Source organism: Hippocampus comes, unplaced genomic scaffold (assembly GCF_001891065.2).
Source record: "Hippocampus comes isolate QL1 unplaced genomic scaffold, H_comes_QL1_v1.1 scaffold1, whole genome shotgun sequence".
Taxonomy (NCBI): domain Eukaryota; kingdom Metazoa; phylum Chordata; class Actinopteri; order Syngnathiformes; family Syngnathidae; genus Hippocampus; species Hippocampus comes.
The window spans coordinates 3595410-3614482 of NW_017805010.1; the positions used below are offsets into that span (position 1 = coordinate 3595410).

Sequence of the window (19073 nt, forward strand, 5' to 3'; positions counted from 1 at the left end):
CTTGAACTTTTGCGATTGTCACCAGAGGAGGGCGAGGGCTGTAAAACTCAACTCGTCCCTTCTTTTCTTGTGTGTCTGCCACTTTTCTTTCTTGTTTCTGGACTGCACAATAACCAGCGGCACGCATTCGCCTACATTTTCTTCAGTTCAACTTTGATCTTAGCGTCAGTAGGAGCCTTGAATGCAGATTTCCACGTCTGAAAACTTATCATTGAAGCATGAGCGCTCCCAAAGTCATAACTTTAAGTCAAATATTTGATGGCCGAGGGGGACGAGGATGAGTTTTGCACTGCGCTTAACCGGTAAGTCCTTCTCAATACTTTACTTTTGAATGTGTCCATGTTTGTTTTGTTTTGAAACAAGTCACGGTGGTGTGAGTCGACAACAAATGAGTTGAAGGTTTGTCGTTCTTTGTCGTTAGCTAATTGTTAGTAATGGCTTATGATTAATTATTAGTTTGCAATAATGGGAGTTTACAATGTTTTGTTTGAGTCGGTGTGACTTGACTGCCATCGAGCATTTTGACCGAACTTCCAAGACCCACAGAATATTGTAGCCTGGGACGCCGAATCTATCGACCAAAAGAAAGAAGATTCTCTTTTATGACCGTAAATAATATATACATATATCAAAAAGCTTGTTTCTCGCGGTCTCTGTTCGTTCATAATCAGCGGTGGAACATTTACCCAAAACACTGGTTTCCGAACAAAATGTGGAGTAAACGAGCTTTTTGTGAAAAGAAACATCTCAAGCAGATCTACTTCGTTGCTCGTTTTTTTTTTTTTTTTTTGCTTTTGAGACTATGCAAATTATAAATCAACAAAAACAACACACAAAGTCCCAATTTCATTAGAAATGGGTTTGTGGAATGCAATTTTCTTATCGTAACGACTGCGATTTTAAAAAAAGCCTAATTTTGGTCGGTAGTGAGACTTAAATTTTTTATGTGTCATATTTTTATTGATTTGAATCGTGTCTCCACAAATTCAGTACTCAAGAAATGCAGTCCACATGTTTACGTATCATTGTGTCATGAAAAGTTGGAGTGATAAAGGCACAAATTTGTTCATGCTATTGCTGTAATGTAATCTATGATTTACACGTTTACTCCAAACTTGTGTGGTATAATTTTTTTGAAGTTATGTGAACATTTAAAAGTCTGCAACTCAAGGTTAAAAACTCTAATTGAAGTAGATAAACTGTCCTTCATATTTTTTTTTTTGTTTATTTGTTTTGGTATATGCCCAGCCTAGTAGACCAAAGCATTTATGTATAATAAATCTGACATTGTGGGCGACATGGTATTTCGAATGGTTAGCACGTCTTCCTCAGATTGCAGAGGTGCAGGATTCGATTCCAGACCCTTGCCGTCCTGTGTGGAGTTTGCATGTTCTCCCCGTCCACGTGTGGGTTTTCTCCGGGTACTCTGGTTTCCTCCCACATTCCCAAAATATGCATGGCAGGTTAATGGAACACGCTTAAACTGTCCTTAGGTGTGATTGTGAGCGCAAATGATTGTTTGTCTATGTGAGCAATGCGATTGGCTGGCATCCAGTTCAGTGTGTACCCCGCGTACTGCCCGAAGACGGCTGGGATAGGCTCCAGCATGCCCGTGACACTCATGAGGATAAGCGGATAAGAAAATGGATGAATGGATGGATGAAATCTGACATTGTTTATTTGTAATACAGATTAGTTTATGTATATCTTGGGTTTGTAAAAAATATGTGGGAAGAGCACCTTGGAAAAAAATTGCATATTAAATTATTTCCATATTGAGGGGGGAGAAAAAATGTGTGTGTGTTCAGCAATTACATTAGTTTTCAAAACCGTTGAGCCGTAGTTTATGCCATACATATACATACTCTGTTCCAGCGTGAGGTGCCTTCACTCGTCCAATTTCTCCTAATAGTTGACATGCAAGCTGAGATTCGCTGCCAAAACTTTTCCTACTCAAAATCTGTGTTGACCTCGAATCTGAATTGATGAGACGCTGCAAACTACGGGGAAGTGTTATTCAGTGGTTTACAATTATGAATTTCTCAGATAGGTAAACTAGAACCATTTGGATTGGATTACAGTTTACATATTTAAATATCCTTGGCAGTGAATGTGAGAACAAAAAAAAATACAGTACACCAGTTTTTTGGGGCTAACATCTTGCTTTTAAAATAATTTGCTTTAGAACCGTGTTTCCCCAACATGACCTTACAAAAATATCACAGAAATCAATCGAGGATTGATTTGTTCTGTATCTCAGTAGATACGTCCCAGGTGATTATACTTGAACATGGTTTATTTGTAGTAAGTGAATAACAGTCATAAAAAAAGTGAAGATTCCATTGTAAATCCAAAGCTGTCTCTTTTTGCCACAACTTCTGTTCTTGTGGCGAGACTGGAGAACCGAGAGAGTTCCTCCTCATATTAGTTCCTCCCAAAAGGCGGTGTTTGACAGGATTCTGCTTCCATATCAAACCTCAACCAAAGCTTGTCTTTTATGCGCGATGTAGACTGGGGCACAGCCATGCTTGAAACGCACAATTACTTACCCTGAACACAGCTGTCCAGAATGTCCACAGGCTTATCCTGGGAAAACCAGTCGGTAGTCTGCCAAATGAAGAAGTGTGATGAATCAGTTTGTACAGTTCCAGAGTCGACGGGTGGTGCGCTCCACGCTCCTCAGTTCTACACCTGGCAATGTGCCTGACAATTCGACACTTGTAAGACTTGCTTGCAGCTGCGCGACGAGGGAAAACAATGCTACAGTATAAAAGGACAATTTTCGTGACAATCCTAAGGCAAGAGGAGGTTTTTAGACATTTCTTTTTACACCACACTATTGAAAGATTTATTTGTTGTGTAATTCCACACTTGGTGGGTGGGCAACCCAACTATTTGTACGCAAAAAGATAACAAGTACATATTCAATAATATGCTCCCGTTTAGCCTGCACATTACTAACACCATTCCTTTTAACAAATTGCTGAACATATTTTACGTTTAATTGTTGATGAGTAAAAACCCAATATAGCAAATCGTCAAAGGTGACCTCATCCATTCCAATCCACTTGTCCTTTTCCTAATTAAGGTCCAGAGGATTAATCGGGCAGCCGATTAAATCAGACGATTATGGACCTTCAAACATCAGCCCAAATATTTGGCCAAATGGCCGATGTTTGCGTTTGTGTCTTTATGTACTCGAATCATTTACAGGAATTTTACACAAGTAACACTGGTTTCATTCATTATGACACCTAAATCTTCACAATAACCTTGTATCCCTGAACGTGTATAATGAAATTTGTTGATAAGGTTGTTCTGTGGGTTTGTCATTCAACACAAAGCGATTCTTAACTTTTACAAGCAGCGCAAGGTGTGCAAAGGAATTGACGTTGGATGTTCCTATTTTACACACAACCTAAACTCATGCTGCCCATCCATTTCTTCTTTGTTGGGTGGGCAGTCCATTTTTGCCATCGCTGCCAGCCGTGTGCGATGGCGCTACAAAAAAAGCCCAAGAAATGCAAGATGCTTTTGTTTATCCTTTTTCGATGCTCACTGAGCTGAAGTCTTGCAAGATATACTGACATGATGACTTTTCAACCTCCCAAGTTTCACTGTGACTTTTGAGAACAGATTTTTCCAGAAAAGGCCGCCTTTTAAGGAGCGCTGGAATTGAGACTGCCTTCGCGCTGACTCTCTTATAAAATACAATAGACGCGCTTTCACAACAGCTGCAGCTGTAACAAAGCGCTTGACAGAACAGTTAACATAAAATAATAAAATCTGATATTGCCTCATGTTTTTAACTTAGAGGCCAACTCTCCCTTATATGTCATTTATTGCAAGGGCGCTCTTTTATGACCGTCACATGGTTCAAATGTATCTTATCCCAACATAGCTCAAATAAGTGGTTGCAGCTTGTGCCCCATAATTATGGATAGTCCGCCGAGCCGTCTTCCTGCAGTGCAGGAAACACAACTCGGACCTTCCTGTGAAAATGTGCAAATAATGCAAGTGGGTCAGTTTGGGAGACACATTGGCATCGCACGCCACTGGAAGCGCATTCCAGTCCAGGCGCATATTTGATTGAGGTCAGGCCAAAACAAAGGCGACATTTGACTGACAGAACGGCTCTGGTTAAGATGCTTACTCCAAATTCCTTCATTATAGCTCCATTTAGCACACATCATTATGAAGATAATGAGTTGTGTTGGGGAATTTGACAAAATCCCCTCCCTCCTCCCAACTTCCACCCCCACAGTCATTATGGATTCTGTCATTGGTTGCAAACTGAAATCTGAAAAGAAAATCTATGGGGTAGACATTTTTTTCAGGACACACAGTTTGAGCCGTTTGTTCCCATTTGTAGCCAGAACTGTCTGTACAGACCCTGGGGTGAAGAAAAAGAGTGAAGACACTCTATGTCAGGGGTGTCAAACTCATTTCATGTTGTGGGCCTCATACGGCCTCGGTAGATGTCAAGTGGGCCGGACCATTAAAATCCATGAATTGCACCTATTAAAAATATTCATTCCGTGTCTTTTATGCATTTTTTCACCTTTAAATTATCCTGCGGGCCAGATCGAACCTCCTTGGGGGCCGGTTCCGGCCCGTGGGCCGTATGTTTGACACCACTGCTCTATGTAATTATTAATTGAACTTCTGATGTCGCTCTCGTGATAGTTTTTATCGCGTCGTGGTCAAGGTACAAAACCGCTCTGGAAATGTACCTGCAGTCTGCGGTGAAATCCAACAAACATCCAGCCGTTATCTTTTTTGCCCATCTTGGCCAAACAGTACATGGTGTGCCTTTTAATATACTATAAGTACCGTTTTTGCTGTGCAACATGCGAGTTTAATATATAGTATTTCTTCTGTTATTTGTATGGTCGTAGGCGGTTATTGGAAATGGAGTCGAGAATATGGTTGGAGAGTAGACAGGGGGGGAGAAAAGAGTCAACACAGAACAGCAATAGTATAACATTGTATGTCGAAAATTAGACACGCGGGTTGTATTTTATTTGCCATGCTGTATATGTGGACTGAGGATGAGGAAGGGACGTACTAAGTGTCATGTGCACTGGTTGCCAACCAATCACAGGGCACAAGTCGACCGACAACCAGTCACACTCGCAATTTTTCAGTCTCACTTGAGTGAACATGCATGTTTTGAGGCATGTGGGATGAAAATGGAGAAACCAGGGGAAACCCACACTGACACGCGGAGAAACTCCACACAGGAAGGCGGCGGCTGAGATTCAAACCCCAAACCTCACAGCTGCGAGGCAGATGTGTTAACCAGTAGTCCACCGGCTCACCGTGCTGCCCAATGGTGATTTAGTTACCGGTAGTTTTTTATTTTTTTTACCATGCTCAGATGTGTTCTTGTAACAGATTAGTCATGAAGAAGTCACTATGTTGTAATTTAAGCTTAATTAAAAAAAAATCCTCATGCTGCACACTACTTGGCAGAATCCACGGATCTCGAGGTCACACAGTACAGGCTGAAATAATTCTGTGGGCCGGTATGACCGCATTATATTTTCTACTTTCTATTTACATCTGTCCATGTAAACAAGTCTGAGTGCTGAACAAAGAAGACGCACACATTGAGGACCTCATCGACAGCTATAGCCATACTCTTCTGTTGAAAGTGTGGTTAAAAAACGTTTCTGTCACCTACTATTATTTATCGCCTGCTCTTTTTGTAGGCACCAGCATTCTTGTGTATCTCACACCACTTGCACATACAGTACTCTTATTTTGAAGCTCCCACGTGTGAACGTGAGCCCCTCAAAGCACAAAATAAGATTCGACGTTCTGCTGTGTCATTGGTAATTCAGATTTAGTTGTCTATGTCGGTTAAAGGCAAAACCAACAGAATTTGCCCGAGGCCTAAGCGAGGGTTGGGTCAGCTCAAGACATGACACGTAGTTCCCCTGTTTCTGTCCCTTGTATTTCCTTATTCTCACTGGTATTATATTTTGGAAAGAGGCCTTGATGGGGGTCTGTCCTTACTGACCCTCGTTCTGGTTCTGTGACCATCTTGTAGCTGCCCTTACGTGTGTCCACCTTGCTTGACCCTGCGATGAGCTGTCTGGACTTGTTTTAAAGCACAGTGTGATTAAGAAGTGGTTTTGTGTGTGTGTGTGTTTACTTTTTAGGTTTACAAAAGGAGACAAGGAGGCAAACACGGGAACTAGAAGGCACATTAAGACTTCCGCGGTGCACGCATGAATGGAGAACTGGAGGCGAGTTGACTTGTACCCCCTCTGAACATGCTGGCTCTGAGTGTGGAGCAGGGCAGGCGAGGGGGTGCTCATGTTGATCATCTGCAGAAGGAGGCTGCCGTCGGATGGCAGGGCCGGCAGTCTCCTGAGCAGGGGCGTAACATCAAGGAGAGGATCTCCCAGTGGGAAGGTCGCAGCAAGGATGTTTCCGTGAAGGCCAAGCCTCTGAGTGTCGCCCGAATTCCGTCTGAGGCTGTCCTGAGCAATGGGGGTTCAAACAAGGGCCTTCATACTCAAGATTCTGCTAGAGCTCAGAATTTGGCTTTAGATTTTCGGGAATCTCAAGCACAATCAAGAAACTGCAGGATTAGTCCAAAGTCTGAGTCCTCGCACAAATGCTCCACAAAAATTTTCACCTCAAGCCCAGGAGACAAGCCGATACAAAGACTGATGTCGCCTTTTCTAGATTCCAACACAGACAAAGTCGCAGTCGATGGCGAGCGAAAATCAGACGGCGTCTTTGACGTCGATGCCGAGACCAAACATTTTTCACACTTAGCCGACGACAACATGCCGGCTGGGAACTTTTATACTTCTCGGGGTTTCTGGCGGAGTCTCGAAGGGGGCCGATTTCTTTGGGAGAAAGGCAGAGCATCCTTAGGTGAAGCTCCTCCTAAACCGCAGCGGACATTCAAGTATCAGGGAGGTCAAAAGGACGTACTGCCACGGAACAGCGGATCAACTCAAAACAACCACGGCAGTGGCAGGGATCACAGGGTAGCCCGTCCACCGAGCTTCCGACCCCCTCCCTGTCCCGTCGCCAGGACCAATGGACTTTCAAGGCATCAAAATAACAGGTGGGTTGATGCAATAATGTTCATCGGGACGGATTACATTGTGGTCCGTTTGAATCTGAAATTTGTTTGTCCAGGACCCTGGTTTGTTCAAAGCCAATGTTCTAATAGGAAATGTTATAGTTGGAAATGTTGGCCTTCGAGGTTCCACTGTACACTTTTCTTACCTTGTAAGGCAGATGTTCCCAACTGGGGGTGTGAAATTTGCAACTTGCATTTGGCAATTTTCTAATAGCATAAATAAATATAAGGGTTTCTTTCAAATTTATTGGGATGCCTTTTTCATCGCTAAATGAGTTACTGGGTTTGTATCTGAATGATCGTTTTTAATTCAATACTTAGAAATCTTCTTAAGTTGCATCTCACCAACGTTTTTCCTCTTTGTTGCTCTCAGTAGAAGTTGCTGTTTTCCTGGCGTTTAAAGGCTTTGTTCTGACAAAAGTGCTGCCTTGCATCCAAGTGCTGATTTAGCGTTGTTTGCTATTATTTCAGGATGTAGCCTCAGCGGAGTCGTCATCTCTTGGCTCCCATCATCCTGTCACTGGCATTTATTTACTTACGTAACTTGCAATTGCCCAAGTCCTGACTTGTTTGCCCATATGACCTCATGCGAGGCAGGTCTCTAATGGTCACACCCATGATCCTGTGTAAAAGAAAAATGCTTGAATATTAGGATGTGAGGATATTTAGTGACCAATATCATGAACCTAATCAGAGATTACAGTCCCGATATCTTCACAGTATAAAAATACTGGACTGTAGACTCTAGCTTGATCAGGATAATTAACTTGAATATACGTCAGAGATGGGAAACTTAAATGCTTGAAGGGGCAAACATTTTTCATCAGTGCTACTCTGGGGGGGGTGGGGGGCATAGGACCACTTGCTTCCTAACCAGATGTATGACAAAAACGGCATTTTAAATATGGACAAAACACATGAAAATATATGATCTTAAAATATTTCATTTTTCAGCACATCGATAAAACATACACACGATCTTAAACAGACAGCAAAGGATTTGAAGAAAACAACAACATTTTTTTCCAGTATAATGGGCTCTCTTGCATAAAAATTAACATTCAAGGATGGCTCAAAACTCCTGAACAAGAAAGCAACATTAAATGCAAAAACTTGTGTATTTTTTCACACAATAATCAATGGACTCAAAATATGACATTATTATCTTGCATAGCATTCCAAATCCACAAAAAAATTATTAGGCTTACTTATGTTGTAGTCTCGGGCAGTATAAGACCCTGTGTAGGCACTATTTTTTTTTCCAGTTTCCAGTTTTGCTGTGATTACCCAACCCCACTTTCATGCCATGCTTTTTGTGGAAGATGAACAGTATTCAAAGGTGTACCAGCGCTTTCAAGAAAATTGATTTGTTTTGCAGAAAAATATTTCCCCCACGATTGTTGAGGTTGCTTGGGGGGTATTTATCAAGGGGCCACTCAGAGCAGCATATTTTTTACATTTACATCTAACCACATTTAGAAGAACTGCTCAAGAGCCACAACTCTGTTATTACTTGTCAAATGTCATTTCACTCCACTTGCATCCCATAATTCTACAGGAGGTCCTTTGAGTACGAGGACGCACTGCATCCCGCTGTTAAGCAAGACACGCTGCGAAGCCAAACGAGGCACTCGGGCCTTCACCATGCATACTCTGATGATAATATTTATGAAGACATCGTCTGTAAGTTGAGCTTGTGTGTGTGTGTGTTTGTCTTATATGAAGTCATCCACCACAAAGTTTTTTTTTTTTGGTATGCGGAACACTTACATTTTGTATCTATATCTATAGAAATAATAACAATTCAAGATGGCCCAATCAAATACACAGTATATGCCAGGGGTGTCAAACTCATTTTTGTCATGGGCCACATTTTAGTTTCCCTTGGAGGGCCGTTATTATTGACGTGAGAAAATTTGGTTTCAGTCATAACGGTTTATACAACTATTTAAGTTTCTTTAATGAGGGGTTTGGCTACAAGAAAATTCTTTCAATGTGTCTCTTATTGATTACATATGAGAATTTTAAATCTTGGTCGAGATTTTAGCAAGCATCATGGAAATTGACATGATTGATTTGCTTTCGCGGGCCACATAAAACGATGCAGTGGGCCAGATCTGGCCCCCGGGCCTTGAGTTTGACACCTGTGGTATATGCGTTTCTACTTGATAAAACTGTCATGTCACTTGACTTTAATCTTGGACTTAGCATGCTGCTCATTATTCTTGGCAATTGTAGCTTTGCACACTTAGCAAGTCACACGTTGGATGTTAAGCACTTGGGTTTATTGGACTGGATTTGTTCTTTAAATTTCTCCCATGACTTGGTTTCTCCTCAGGTGAAGTGACCAGAGAGAACCCTTATGAGGATGTCAAGTTACCCCCTATGTGTCTTCCTGTCAACAGGCCTCAGAGCACAAAGGTAAGGGGCCAGTACAGTTAATACACCTCGTCGCAGATTTGTTTTGAAGCATATCCTCCGTGATCTGCTGGATAAAAAACCTTATTTTGTCATTTGCTATTTTTGTGCTTGAGCCAAAGCTTCGTCTAAAATCCAAAAAAAAAACTTATTTTGTGCTTGAGCCAAAGCTTCGTCTAAAGTACCGGTATTGTTTTGTAGCATCTTCGTGCCAACCACCTTTGTGGAGCCGAGGGTTCAATCTGCATTCAGGCAGCCGGTATACTTGTCTAATAGAAAGGAAAGTGTTTGTCGCAACCTTGTGGCCTCTGTAGGCACTTACAACCCATTTTGGGTGAGCGCCTATTATTCTGGCATTTTCGCTATTCGCGGCAGGGCTCAATCCCAATGCCTCACGAATACTGTGAGTTCACTTTATCGCAAAGGTTCCCTACAGATTCATCGCACCATAGTGACACTGTGACCCCAAAAAATTGTTTTACAGCTCCACATAAAACCCCAAACCATAGGGGGGGCATCTTGCAAAGTGGCGAGGAGGACAATGCCACCATTAAGATCAACCATCGCCGATGATCCCAAGTCTGCGACCCCTCGACGCATAAGCGCTCCTAAAATTCAGAGGACTCCCCAGGTAATAGCTTGATTTTTGTCATTGCATTCCACGTGCCATTCAGCCAGTGATCCAGTGGTGTTTCTGCAATGTGGTAGAACAAGTGACGTCACTTGTTTAGGTGCAAGACTGTAAATGGAGGCGGGTTTGTTACAAGACGGAAGTAGAAGTCACTGAACAAACGACAGTCGTAGGGCAACTTACGAGCGCATTTATCCGAATAAAGACGCAACATATGAGCCATGGCGGTAGAAAGTGATTTGTCAGAAACAATCTTTACCAATAAGGTACAGTAACACTTTACTATTTACAAGAGACCTATTTTGGCTAAACATCTCTATGTACTTTAACTTTTAAATACCCAAAGCGTGTGATGTTGCTATTCTGTATTACCTACTTTAAGGTCTCTACAATAATGGGGCGCCTGCCATGCCTCAGGTTGTGTTCGCGCTTTTTTCGGTGATAATATTACTATTAGAACAGAGTTCTGTGCGGGAATTTATGTACCGTAAATGTTTATTTCAATACATGACGTGATAACTCAGAAGAGTTGTGTTAACAAATTCACTCATCGCTTAGCTTATAACCACTTGACAATGACACATTTACCACTGTCTATAAAAGTCAAAAAGAATCTCTTCCCAAATGCTGGTTGAGCTCTTTTGTTCCAGTTCTGATGATATGATGAACACACACACACAATCAACTGGCTGTGCCCATTTGGCCTGTTAAAACATACTTTTCAAGTTCTTGTGGGTGCTCCACTCTGCCATTTGTTTATTTGACCATCTTTCTGGAATAGCTACAAAAACGTGTTCGTGTGTATTTTTTCTGACCACACAGTATGTCAATAAGATCAAGACAATATTTGATGACAAACGAGGGAGGAAGCGAGTGAAAAACCAAGGAGTTCCAGTGCGAGGTGACACACACACACACACACACACACACACACACAGACACAGACAAGGCCGAATGCAGCCGACTTTGTTGAACAATAAAGGCCGACTTCAAGTGACGATACTTTCTGTGACTCCTTTCCGTATTGCTGCATCTTGCTAATCTGTCCTTTTTTTTTTTTTTAAACTGGTCAGGGGAGACCAGCGGGACTGAGAGTGACCCCGAAGACAACGGCAAAGGTATCTCACCAACCACAACACAGTAAATTCAATTTCGGACACAACTCTCCAAATTTCTTGTGAAAACGCGAGAAGCTCTTTGTGTGATGTGCAGCAGGTTTAAGGAGATCCGTTTACAAACAGTCCACACTGAAGCGGAGGCCAGGCTACCGCACTCTGGAGAAAGATCTGATCCAGGCACAGCAGCAGCAGCTTTTCCAGATGTTTGTGGTGGTTTCTCTGAGGAAAGGTTCCCCAGCCAATACCTACTCCCCTGAAATAACACAACAGTTCCCAAAAATGGTTTGTAGCTTCTGATTGTGATGAATTACTAATTGATTCTTAATGTCCAACATTATTATTATTTTTTTCATTGTACTACTAATCACCTATGAGCTTTGGTTGGTTGGGAGTTGCTTATCTGACTGGATTTGAATAGGAATTGTTCCGTTTCAGTTTGAAAAGTCATCCAGACTCTCCAAGGAAGCCGAAGATCAGCTCAAGGTCATTCCCAAATTCTGTTTTCCTGACATACGCGACTGGAAGCCTTCATCGCACACACCAAGGTCAGCCATTATAGAGCGTGACATTGGACATTTTTCTAATGATGACTTTGCTCCACCATCAATTATTTTGTTTACATTATTTTGTTTAAATTCCCATAAGAGTATTCCCATATTTAAATTAATTAAATAAAACTATCGGAAAGTGTGTAATATGTGAACCTGTGTTAATATTAAATCATAACATTCTGTCTTAACTTTATTACGAAGTGGCAAATGAAATGCAGGGCATTTTGCAACACGACAAACATCTCCTTTTCCATTGTTTTAAGTTGGTCCGCGATGACTATTATTACCTCCACCGCAATGACCTCTACTTCCTCTTTGTGCTTTCCCTAAAACCGAAAAATCCCAACATGCATCAGCATTCTTTTCCACTGTAATTTCGATGTTTAATCTGTAAAAACAAAACTCCAATCTTCATCAGTGAATTAGGATCTTTGAAGGCCGAGTCATGCCTGAAAATCATGATTTTGTGTGTGTGTGTGTGTGTGTGTGTGTGTGTGTGTGTGTGTGTGTGTGTGTGTGTGTGTTTTTCCAGTGAAACCTTCTCCTTTGTCCTGACTGGAGAAGACGGGAGCCGTTGGTTTTGTTACTGCCGTAAGATCCTGGTGAGTCACTTTAGCGTGATGTTTTTGTGATGACTTGGCCGCCGGCCACGCGCTTACGCAACCCTGTAGGGTCAGTGCGTGTGAGAATCGTGGACCAAAAACCACATGAGTGAAAGTGAGAAGAGTTTCCCATGTCTCTGTGTTTGAGGGAGACGTCAAAACCCCCATATAGTCTTTTTGGGTTTAAATGATGTGGCCTTGCTGATGTGTTATGTGGCTTTGGCCTATTGTGTGCTGCCAGAATTTTTTTTAGCTTTACAGTTGAATAAAACTGCTGCCTGCGTATTAACGAGACGCTCGTTAACGGCACAGACCGCGTTCGTTTTTTTTTTGTTTCCTTTGAATTGAAATGCTAGTAAACCCACCTTTTGTGTGCTGTAAAGTATCATGTCATTAAACGTACCGTGTTTGCTGAAGTGTTGATACTTGAGCAGTGATGTCATAGGTGTGTCTGACATACAGTATGAAACCTTTTGTCTTCTTTAAGCCCATCGGAAAGGGCAAAAGGCTCCCTGAGGTTCATTGTGTCGTCAGCAAGTTGGGCTGTTTCAACCTGTTTGCGAAGGTAAAGTAAGCACACACTGCAGCTTTCAGCGTATTTCATTCCGATAGTCGAGCGAGAGATAAAATGGTGTTTTTAATTCCGGGGCACCAACCATTTGATTGGTTACACACAAGGTAATCTTGCATTTTCACTACCTGCGGGTGGAATTGTCAGGTGTCCCAATACTTTTTTAGCGATAGCAGTACCCAGAAGCAACAATCATTTGTCTGCCTCGTTCTGCACAGATTTTAGAGGAGGTGGAGCGGCGTCGAGAAATCTCCCCGGCACTAGTTTACCCTTTTATGCGTAGCGTGATGGAGGCGCCTCTCCCTGCTCCAGGCCGCACAGTCATGGTCAAGAGTTTCCTGCCTGGCACCGGGAATGAGGTAAGCCGCCAGAGGGAAGTGTTAATTCGCAATTTTGTTCCTCGGTGTCTGAGTTATGCGAGGCTGTCTGTGTCAGGGCATATTTAAACTGCGCTGTCGGCCCTGGCAGCCCCATTTGCCCGAAATGTAGTGTGCCGTCAGATTTTAGCCATTTTTCTCTCTGTATTCAACGCTTGATGTTTTTTCCACCCTGCTGTACTATTTTGCTGACTAGGTTTCTCACCCACATGGCAAATCTTATGACAGTTTCAAATTCTTGCCGGGTGACCACGGCAATCACAGTCTGTTATGTTGACCGTTCAATAACGACGATCCCATTTTGTTCGCGGTGGCCTGAAACGGGGCCGGAAACAGTGTTAACGTACCTTAAACAGAACAGAAAGCTTCTTTAGCTTTATGTGTATTAATAAGAATAAGAATACAAAAACCTTTATTCGTCGCACAATGAAGAAATTCCCAATTTACAGCAGCAAAGTTATGAAAGGGAGAAAGTAGAAGAACAAAAAGTATAGGAGCTGCTGTCAAGGCAGCCACTCTCGCGGCGCCATCTTGAAGTCAAAAGAACATAAGAACAAAATAATACATACAACACAACACATAATAATAAAATTATTATGTTTGGATGTGTCTCTTATATGTTAAAAAAAATACTTACGATCAGACTCTCATTGCAGGTGCTAACTCTGTGTCGTCCGGTCGACTCCAGACTAGAGCATGTGGACTTTGACACGCTGCTCCAGTGTCTCAGCGTGGGAAACCTCCTGCAGGTGTTCGCTTCCCTTCTGCTTGAGAGGAGGGTCATCTTCGTCGCTGAAAAACTCAGGTGCCCCTCCCCCCCACAAACATATTTTCTGAATTCACACAGCTCGGTGAAAAGGCATCTCTTCGTCTTGCTGAAAAGCTTGTCTTTATTGTTTCATCTGATCTTACCAGTGTGTTGTCCCGTTGCGGCCACGGAGTGCTGGCGCTGTTGTACCCGTTTACCTGGCAGCACACCTTCGTGCCTGTGCTTCCTACCAGCATGTTGGACATCAGCTGCTCCCCCACGCCTTTCCTCATCGGGGTGCTAGCCCCTTGCTTGCCGCAGGTGCTTGAACTCCCAATAGAGGAGGTTGGTCACAGCTCATTATCGACCTCAATCAACTGTTTATATTGTTTTTATTTATTGCGCTTTAGGGATCCCGAAAAGGTATTGTGTTTGTCTCATTTTTATTGATGGAACCAATTAAATTTTACTCTAAATTCAGGTAAAATATCATGGGTAGGGAATTACTAGTATTAGTACTTCTTCAAAGTCTGTCGTCTGCCTTACATATTTTTTTAGAAATGATTTCTACAAATAAAGGCCTCCTCGCTAAGCAAACATCTCTGCAGTTGAGTTAACATGAAACACTATTTGAGGAAATCAGATTTTTCCATACGTAGAAATGCAGATTTTCTCCCTTTGTTGTCTGAGCCATGGTGGAACTGTTCCCCGAGCTACAAAATAGAAAATGGTGCAGTCCAGTGGTCTTATGTTGGAGAATCTAGAAGTCCCTAACTGTCGCACGAAATGACAGACACTTTTGTAAACCTTTGAAACTTGTGGTAGTTGGCGTTCAACTGAGTGGCCGTCTAGTTTTTGTGGATTTTGTCAACTTTTTTTGTCATTTTGTCTTCCCTGCATATGAATATGAATTTTGCTCATATCATCTTTTTTGCTGACTCTATTTTCAGGTGCTCATTGTCGATTTGTGTGCAGATGAGATTGTCACTCAGGTAGGATGATGTTCACAGACACCTTTTCAATGCCATGAAAAACTATTTGCCTCCATCTACAGTTTCTCCACATTAATGTTTAAGTTCATCAAACAAATGTCATGATTAGACACAGATAAACAACTTGTACATAAAAAGCAGTTTTTAAATGAATGATTAAGAGGGGGAAAAAAATCAAAGCTACCTAACCCTGTGTGAAAAAGTGCTTGTTAAATCATGAATTGTGCGTGTGTGTGTGTGTGTGTGTGTGTGTGTGTGTGTGTGTGTGTGAAATGTCATCTGTTTCTGAGTAGCAAGGCGAAAACCTCTGCTGACACCGCCCCCCCCCAAAAAATAAAAAATCAAGGATCATCTTAATTTTGGAAATTAAAGATTCCCAAGGCTCTAGGGAGAATATTATCTGGACTAACAAAATGAAAATTGAACTTTTTGGAAAGTGTGAGTGTCGCTTACATCTGGCATGAATATAGCAACAGCATTTTATTAAAAGAACATCAGAGCAACAGCCAAACATGCTGGTGATGTAATGATCTGGAGCTGCTTTGCTACTTCAGGACCTATATGACTTGCTGTGATTGATGGAACCATGAATTCTGGAATTTACCCTTTTTCACACCACTGTAGACTCAGCACAAAAACTGGATTATTATATGTGAATTTATGAGTGATCAAGAGTAGACCCACTTGAATGTGGGCAACAAATAAAATCACTGCATTGAATACCACAAAATCAAGTGCAGTGTTACTGAAAAATAATATTCTGCCTGATCATTGTGCAGCTCGGGGATGAGGACTGCATCCTGCCAAGTAAACTGCAAGCAGCATTACAGCAAATTCTGGAAGAGCGGGAAGAAATTCTTAAGCAGGACGACGCAGATACGGCTGAAGGTTGGTACTTTATGTTCTCTGACTGTCCACTAGGTGGCAGTATTGCTGTAAAAATACTGTTGAGATGAAAAAGGTTGCGCTGTGAAGCCCAGTATTTGGCTACACTCTGGCTTCATTTTGCCTCTAGACACCACATACTTAACCTGGTTAGGAATGATTTAAAGGGACGGACGAAAACCCACTTCTGTCCATGCTTAATCCTTTCTTTAAAAAAAAAATAAATAAAATTCTCGTCCTCTGTCCTGCTCATTTAGACCAGCCGGTGGACTTGTGCTCCCTGATATCGGAGGCCTTTGTGCGCTTCTTTGTGGAGCTGGTGGGCCACTATCCTCTCCACATGACCGAGTCCTCCAACGGGAGCAGGGAGCTTCAGCGCGACAACTTCCGCAAGTCTCACCCGTCGCGCGGCGTCCGTCAGTTCTTGCAGCTCTTCATGGAATCGCAGATGTTTGCCGGCTTCATTCAGGACAAAGAGCTGCGCAAGGGAGGAGGAAGAGGTACTGCTGGTTGACTAAAACCAATACATTTTTTTTTCTGCCCATGTCATGTGTTCTTCCCCACGCATTTTCTCAAAGGTTTTGAGAGATTAGCGATGCAATAAATAAAACAATGGGCTGACTAACCGCTCGTTTAAGGTGGCTATTAATCTGCACAGAAACTTAACTTTCAAGGCTCATGTGTGTCCTTCTGCAACCAAGCAGTACAGCAAACTATTTTAACCAAATAAGCCAACTCAAATGTATGTAAACTTATTCTTTTCACTTGCTATTATCGAAAAATCATCCCCAAAATAATCCCTGCGCTAGTGCAGCACACATGGCTAGTTGAGACTCATTTGCAGTCCATGTAATCGGACATGTAATTTGTGTCTCTCCTGTGCAGGGCTGTTTGAAACTAGAGTGGCTGAATATTTGGACTCTTCTTCTGACCCTGAACCGAGCGGAGTCAACAAGTTTCTTAAAGGACTGGGTGAGTCTTATTCTTTCCTTTATTATTATTATTATTCAAAGTGTAACTTCAACTAATTATTTGCTTATTTCAGGAAACAAGATGAAGCTTCTACAAATAAAATGAAAATGATCAACCAACATTTCTGTTTTCCAATGTAATCGTAATTTAAGGAGGAAAACGTGACATTTTAGGAAGTAATTGTTTTCACTGGAAATGTATTCTAGCTTCTGTATGTTTATGAGTGACTCAGGACAGTATGTCTCTGTGGAGCTGTAACAAATATACCTTCAAATGGACCTCTCTCGTCAACATTTGTGGTTGCAATAATTGTCTTGTTTATGTTTTAATATTGGAATCTTTTCAGTTTATATTTGCATGAAAAGTGTAAAGTGGCATGTTTAGGACTAGTCTGATTTTGTACAAAGTCATCCACGGCAAAATCTGAAGAAAAGCTGTGTTTATTTGTCTGCGTTTGATCTAAAAGTTGAGAATTATTGTCTGATCATAACATTTCAGTGTTAGACTGAGTCTCCTCTTACGGAATCTGGATTTGTACATATTTATTGTTTTTTTTTTCTTAGATATTTTGCACATTGTTGAGAACCTGTGAAAAACATTTTGAGACTTTTTTTTTTTTTAAATAAATAGTCATGGGTCCCGCATAAGTGGGCTACAAGAACAGCAATGCATTCACGGTCGTCTTTTATTTGTTCATGCACAAACAAGACAATTTTAAAAGCTGTTGATTCCTGGCTTTCATTCTTTCACTAGATCTTAACAGATGTAATCAGTAACGCGGGTAATCATATATCTGTCTTGGACGGACTAAAAATGGACACCAAAGAAGCCGCATGATTCTAGCACAACAGGTAATGGTAAGAAGCAACTATGTCCTCTCTGAGGCACCGTAGTCCGCGTGTTTCAAAATGCAGGCGCTTTCATCTTAGATTGTTGCATTCTATTAGTACACCACTAGATGGCACTAAAGTCTACCTTTAATGTAAAGTAGTGGACATGATTACAAAATGATACTTCCAAGAACGAATATGTAGTAACTTAATACCTTAAAAGAACCAGTTCAAAATCATGTTTGTATACACGCGAGTAAAAAAGTTGAATCTGTTTCAATGCCGTGGTCACATTCATTGATTCATTGTTCAAATCCGGACACGTCTCATGTTTGCGCTCGTGCTCATGTTACTGGCCATAGTTGTGTGACGCACGAGACTCCACTCAATTACAACTGATCACGTAGTCAGTGTTGTTTTTAAACATACTAAAAACTGACGGGTCAAAATTAACCAAAATGTGTGAGTGTTAAACCCAGCCACTCGGTTATAATACTGTCCCAACACCACCAGGAGTTAATTTGTACCAGTCAAATATTTGGAAACCGATTCAAATTCATATTCATAAATTCAAGCTTTTGACTTTTGATAATGCACAGCTGTGAACTGACTGAGAAAATACAAAGATGTGCAAAGCTGTTATCTGGGCAAAATATGCTAACTTTGAAAGATCAAAATTATAAGACATTCTGTTTTGATAAACTTTTTTTGGGTGTGTTTACGAAATAATTCCATCAACATTAACGTCAACTTAAGTATTCATCTACAATTTAGAAAATGTTTAAATCATGAAAGTATACTGAATTCGAGGGTATTAAAGGAGAAATCAAAGTGTGTACGGTAAATTGCAGGAATCCAGTACATGACAATAGTGATCTGGAGCTCGCAAGGCGAACCTGTGAACCCACTTTGAGCCATGTGCACCAACCACGTCTTCCCGATGTCCCAACAAAAAATATTGACTCACACGAGGACATATTCCCTCCCTTGTCTGGATGGATGTCAACTTGGAGGGCCAAAGTTGATTTGGATTCGAAACGTGACTGTATTGCAGGGCCATAAAGATAAGTCGATGGCCTAAACTGATGTACAGTAAATGGCACACTCAAGCCTTGATAGCTCATCTCACTCGTACTCGAGTCGGGTGTTTGTTTGGACCAAAACATTTAATGGTTTCTGCTGAGTGATTAGAAATCTAGGCCACAGAGCCTTTGTCTGTTTACGTTTGGATGTGCTGCAAAAAGAATTACCATGTTGATTTATTGTTCTC

General features: G+C 41.6%; 1 protein-coding gene across 2 annotated transcripts; it reads left to right on the forward strand.

The window, feature by feature from the left end:
- The first annotated feature begins 4 nt into the window (after window positions 1-4).
- On the forward strand, window positions 5-17644 carry dennd2c (DENN/MADD domain containing 2C). Of its 2 annotated transcripts, XM_019863138.1 has the most exons (20): window positions 5-302; window positions 4709-4806; window positions 6168-7090; window positions 8667-8791; window positions 9447-9529; window positions 10011-10157; window positions 10980-11058; window positions 11231-11275; window positions 11370-11557; window positions 11711-11820; window positions 12359-12428; window positions 12916-12993; window positions 13218-13358; window positions 14033-14181; window positions 14292-14469; window positions 15075-15116; window positions 15896-16004; window positions 16259-16501; window positions 16887-16973; window positions 17047-17644. In XM_019863138.1, the coding sequence occupies exons 3-20, from the start codon at window positions 6282-6284 to the stop codon at window positions 17076-17078; spliced, it is 2715 nt and encodes a 904-aa protein (XP_019718697.1). In that variant the 5' UTR covers window positions 5-302; window positions 4709-4806; window positions 6168-6281; the 3' UTR covers window positions 17079-17644. The 2 variants fall into 2 exon arrangements, with proteins under 2 accessions (XP_019718697.1, XP_019718696.1); XM_019863137.1 differs by lacking the exon at window positions 4709-4806.
- The last annotated feature ends 1429 nt before the right edge of the window (window positions 17645-19073 follow it).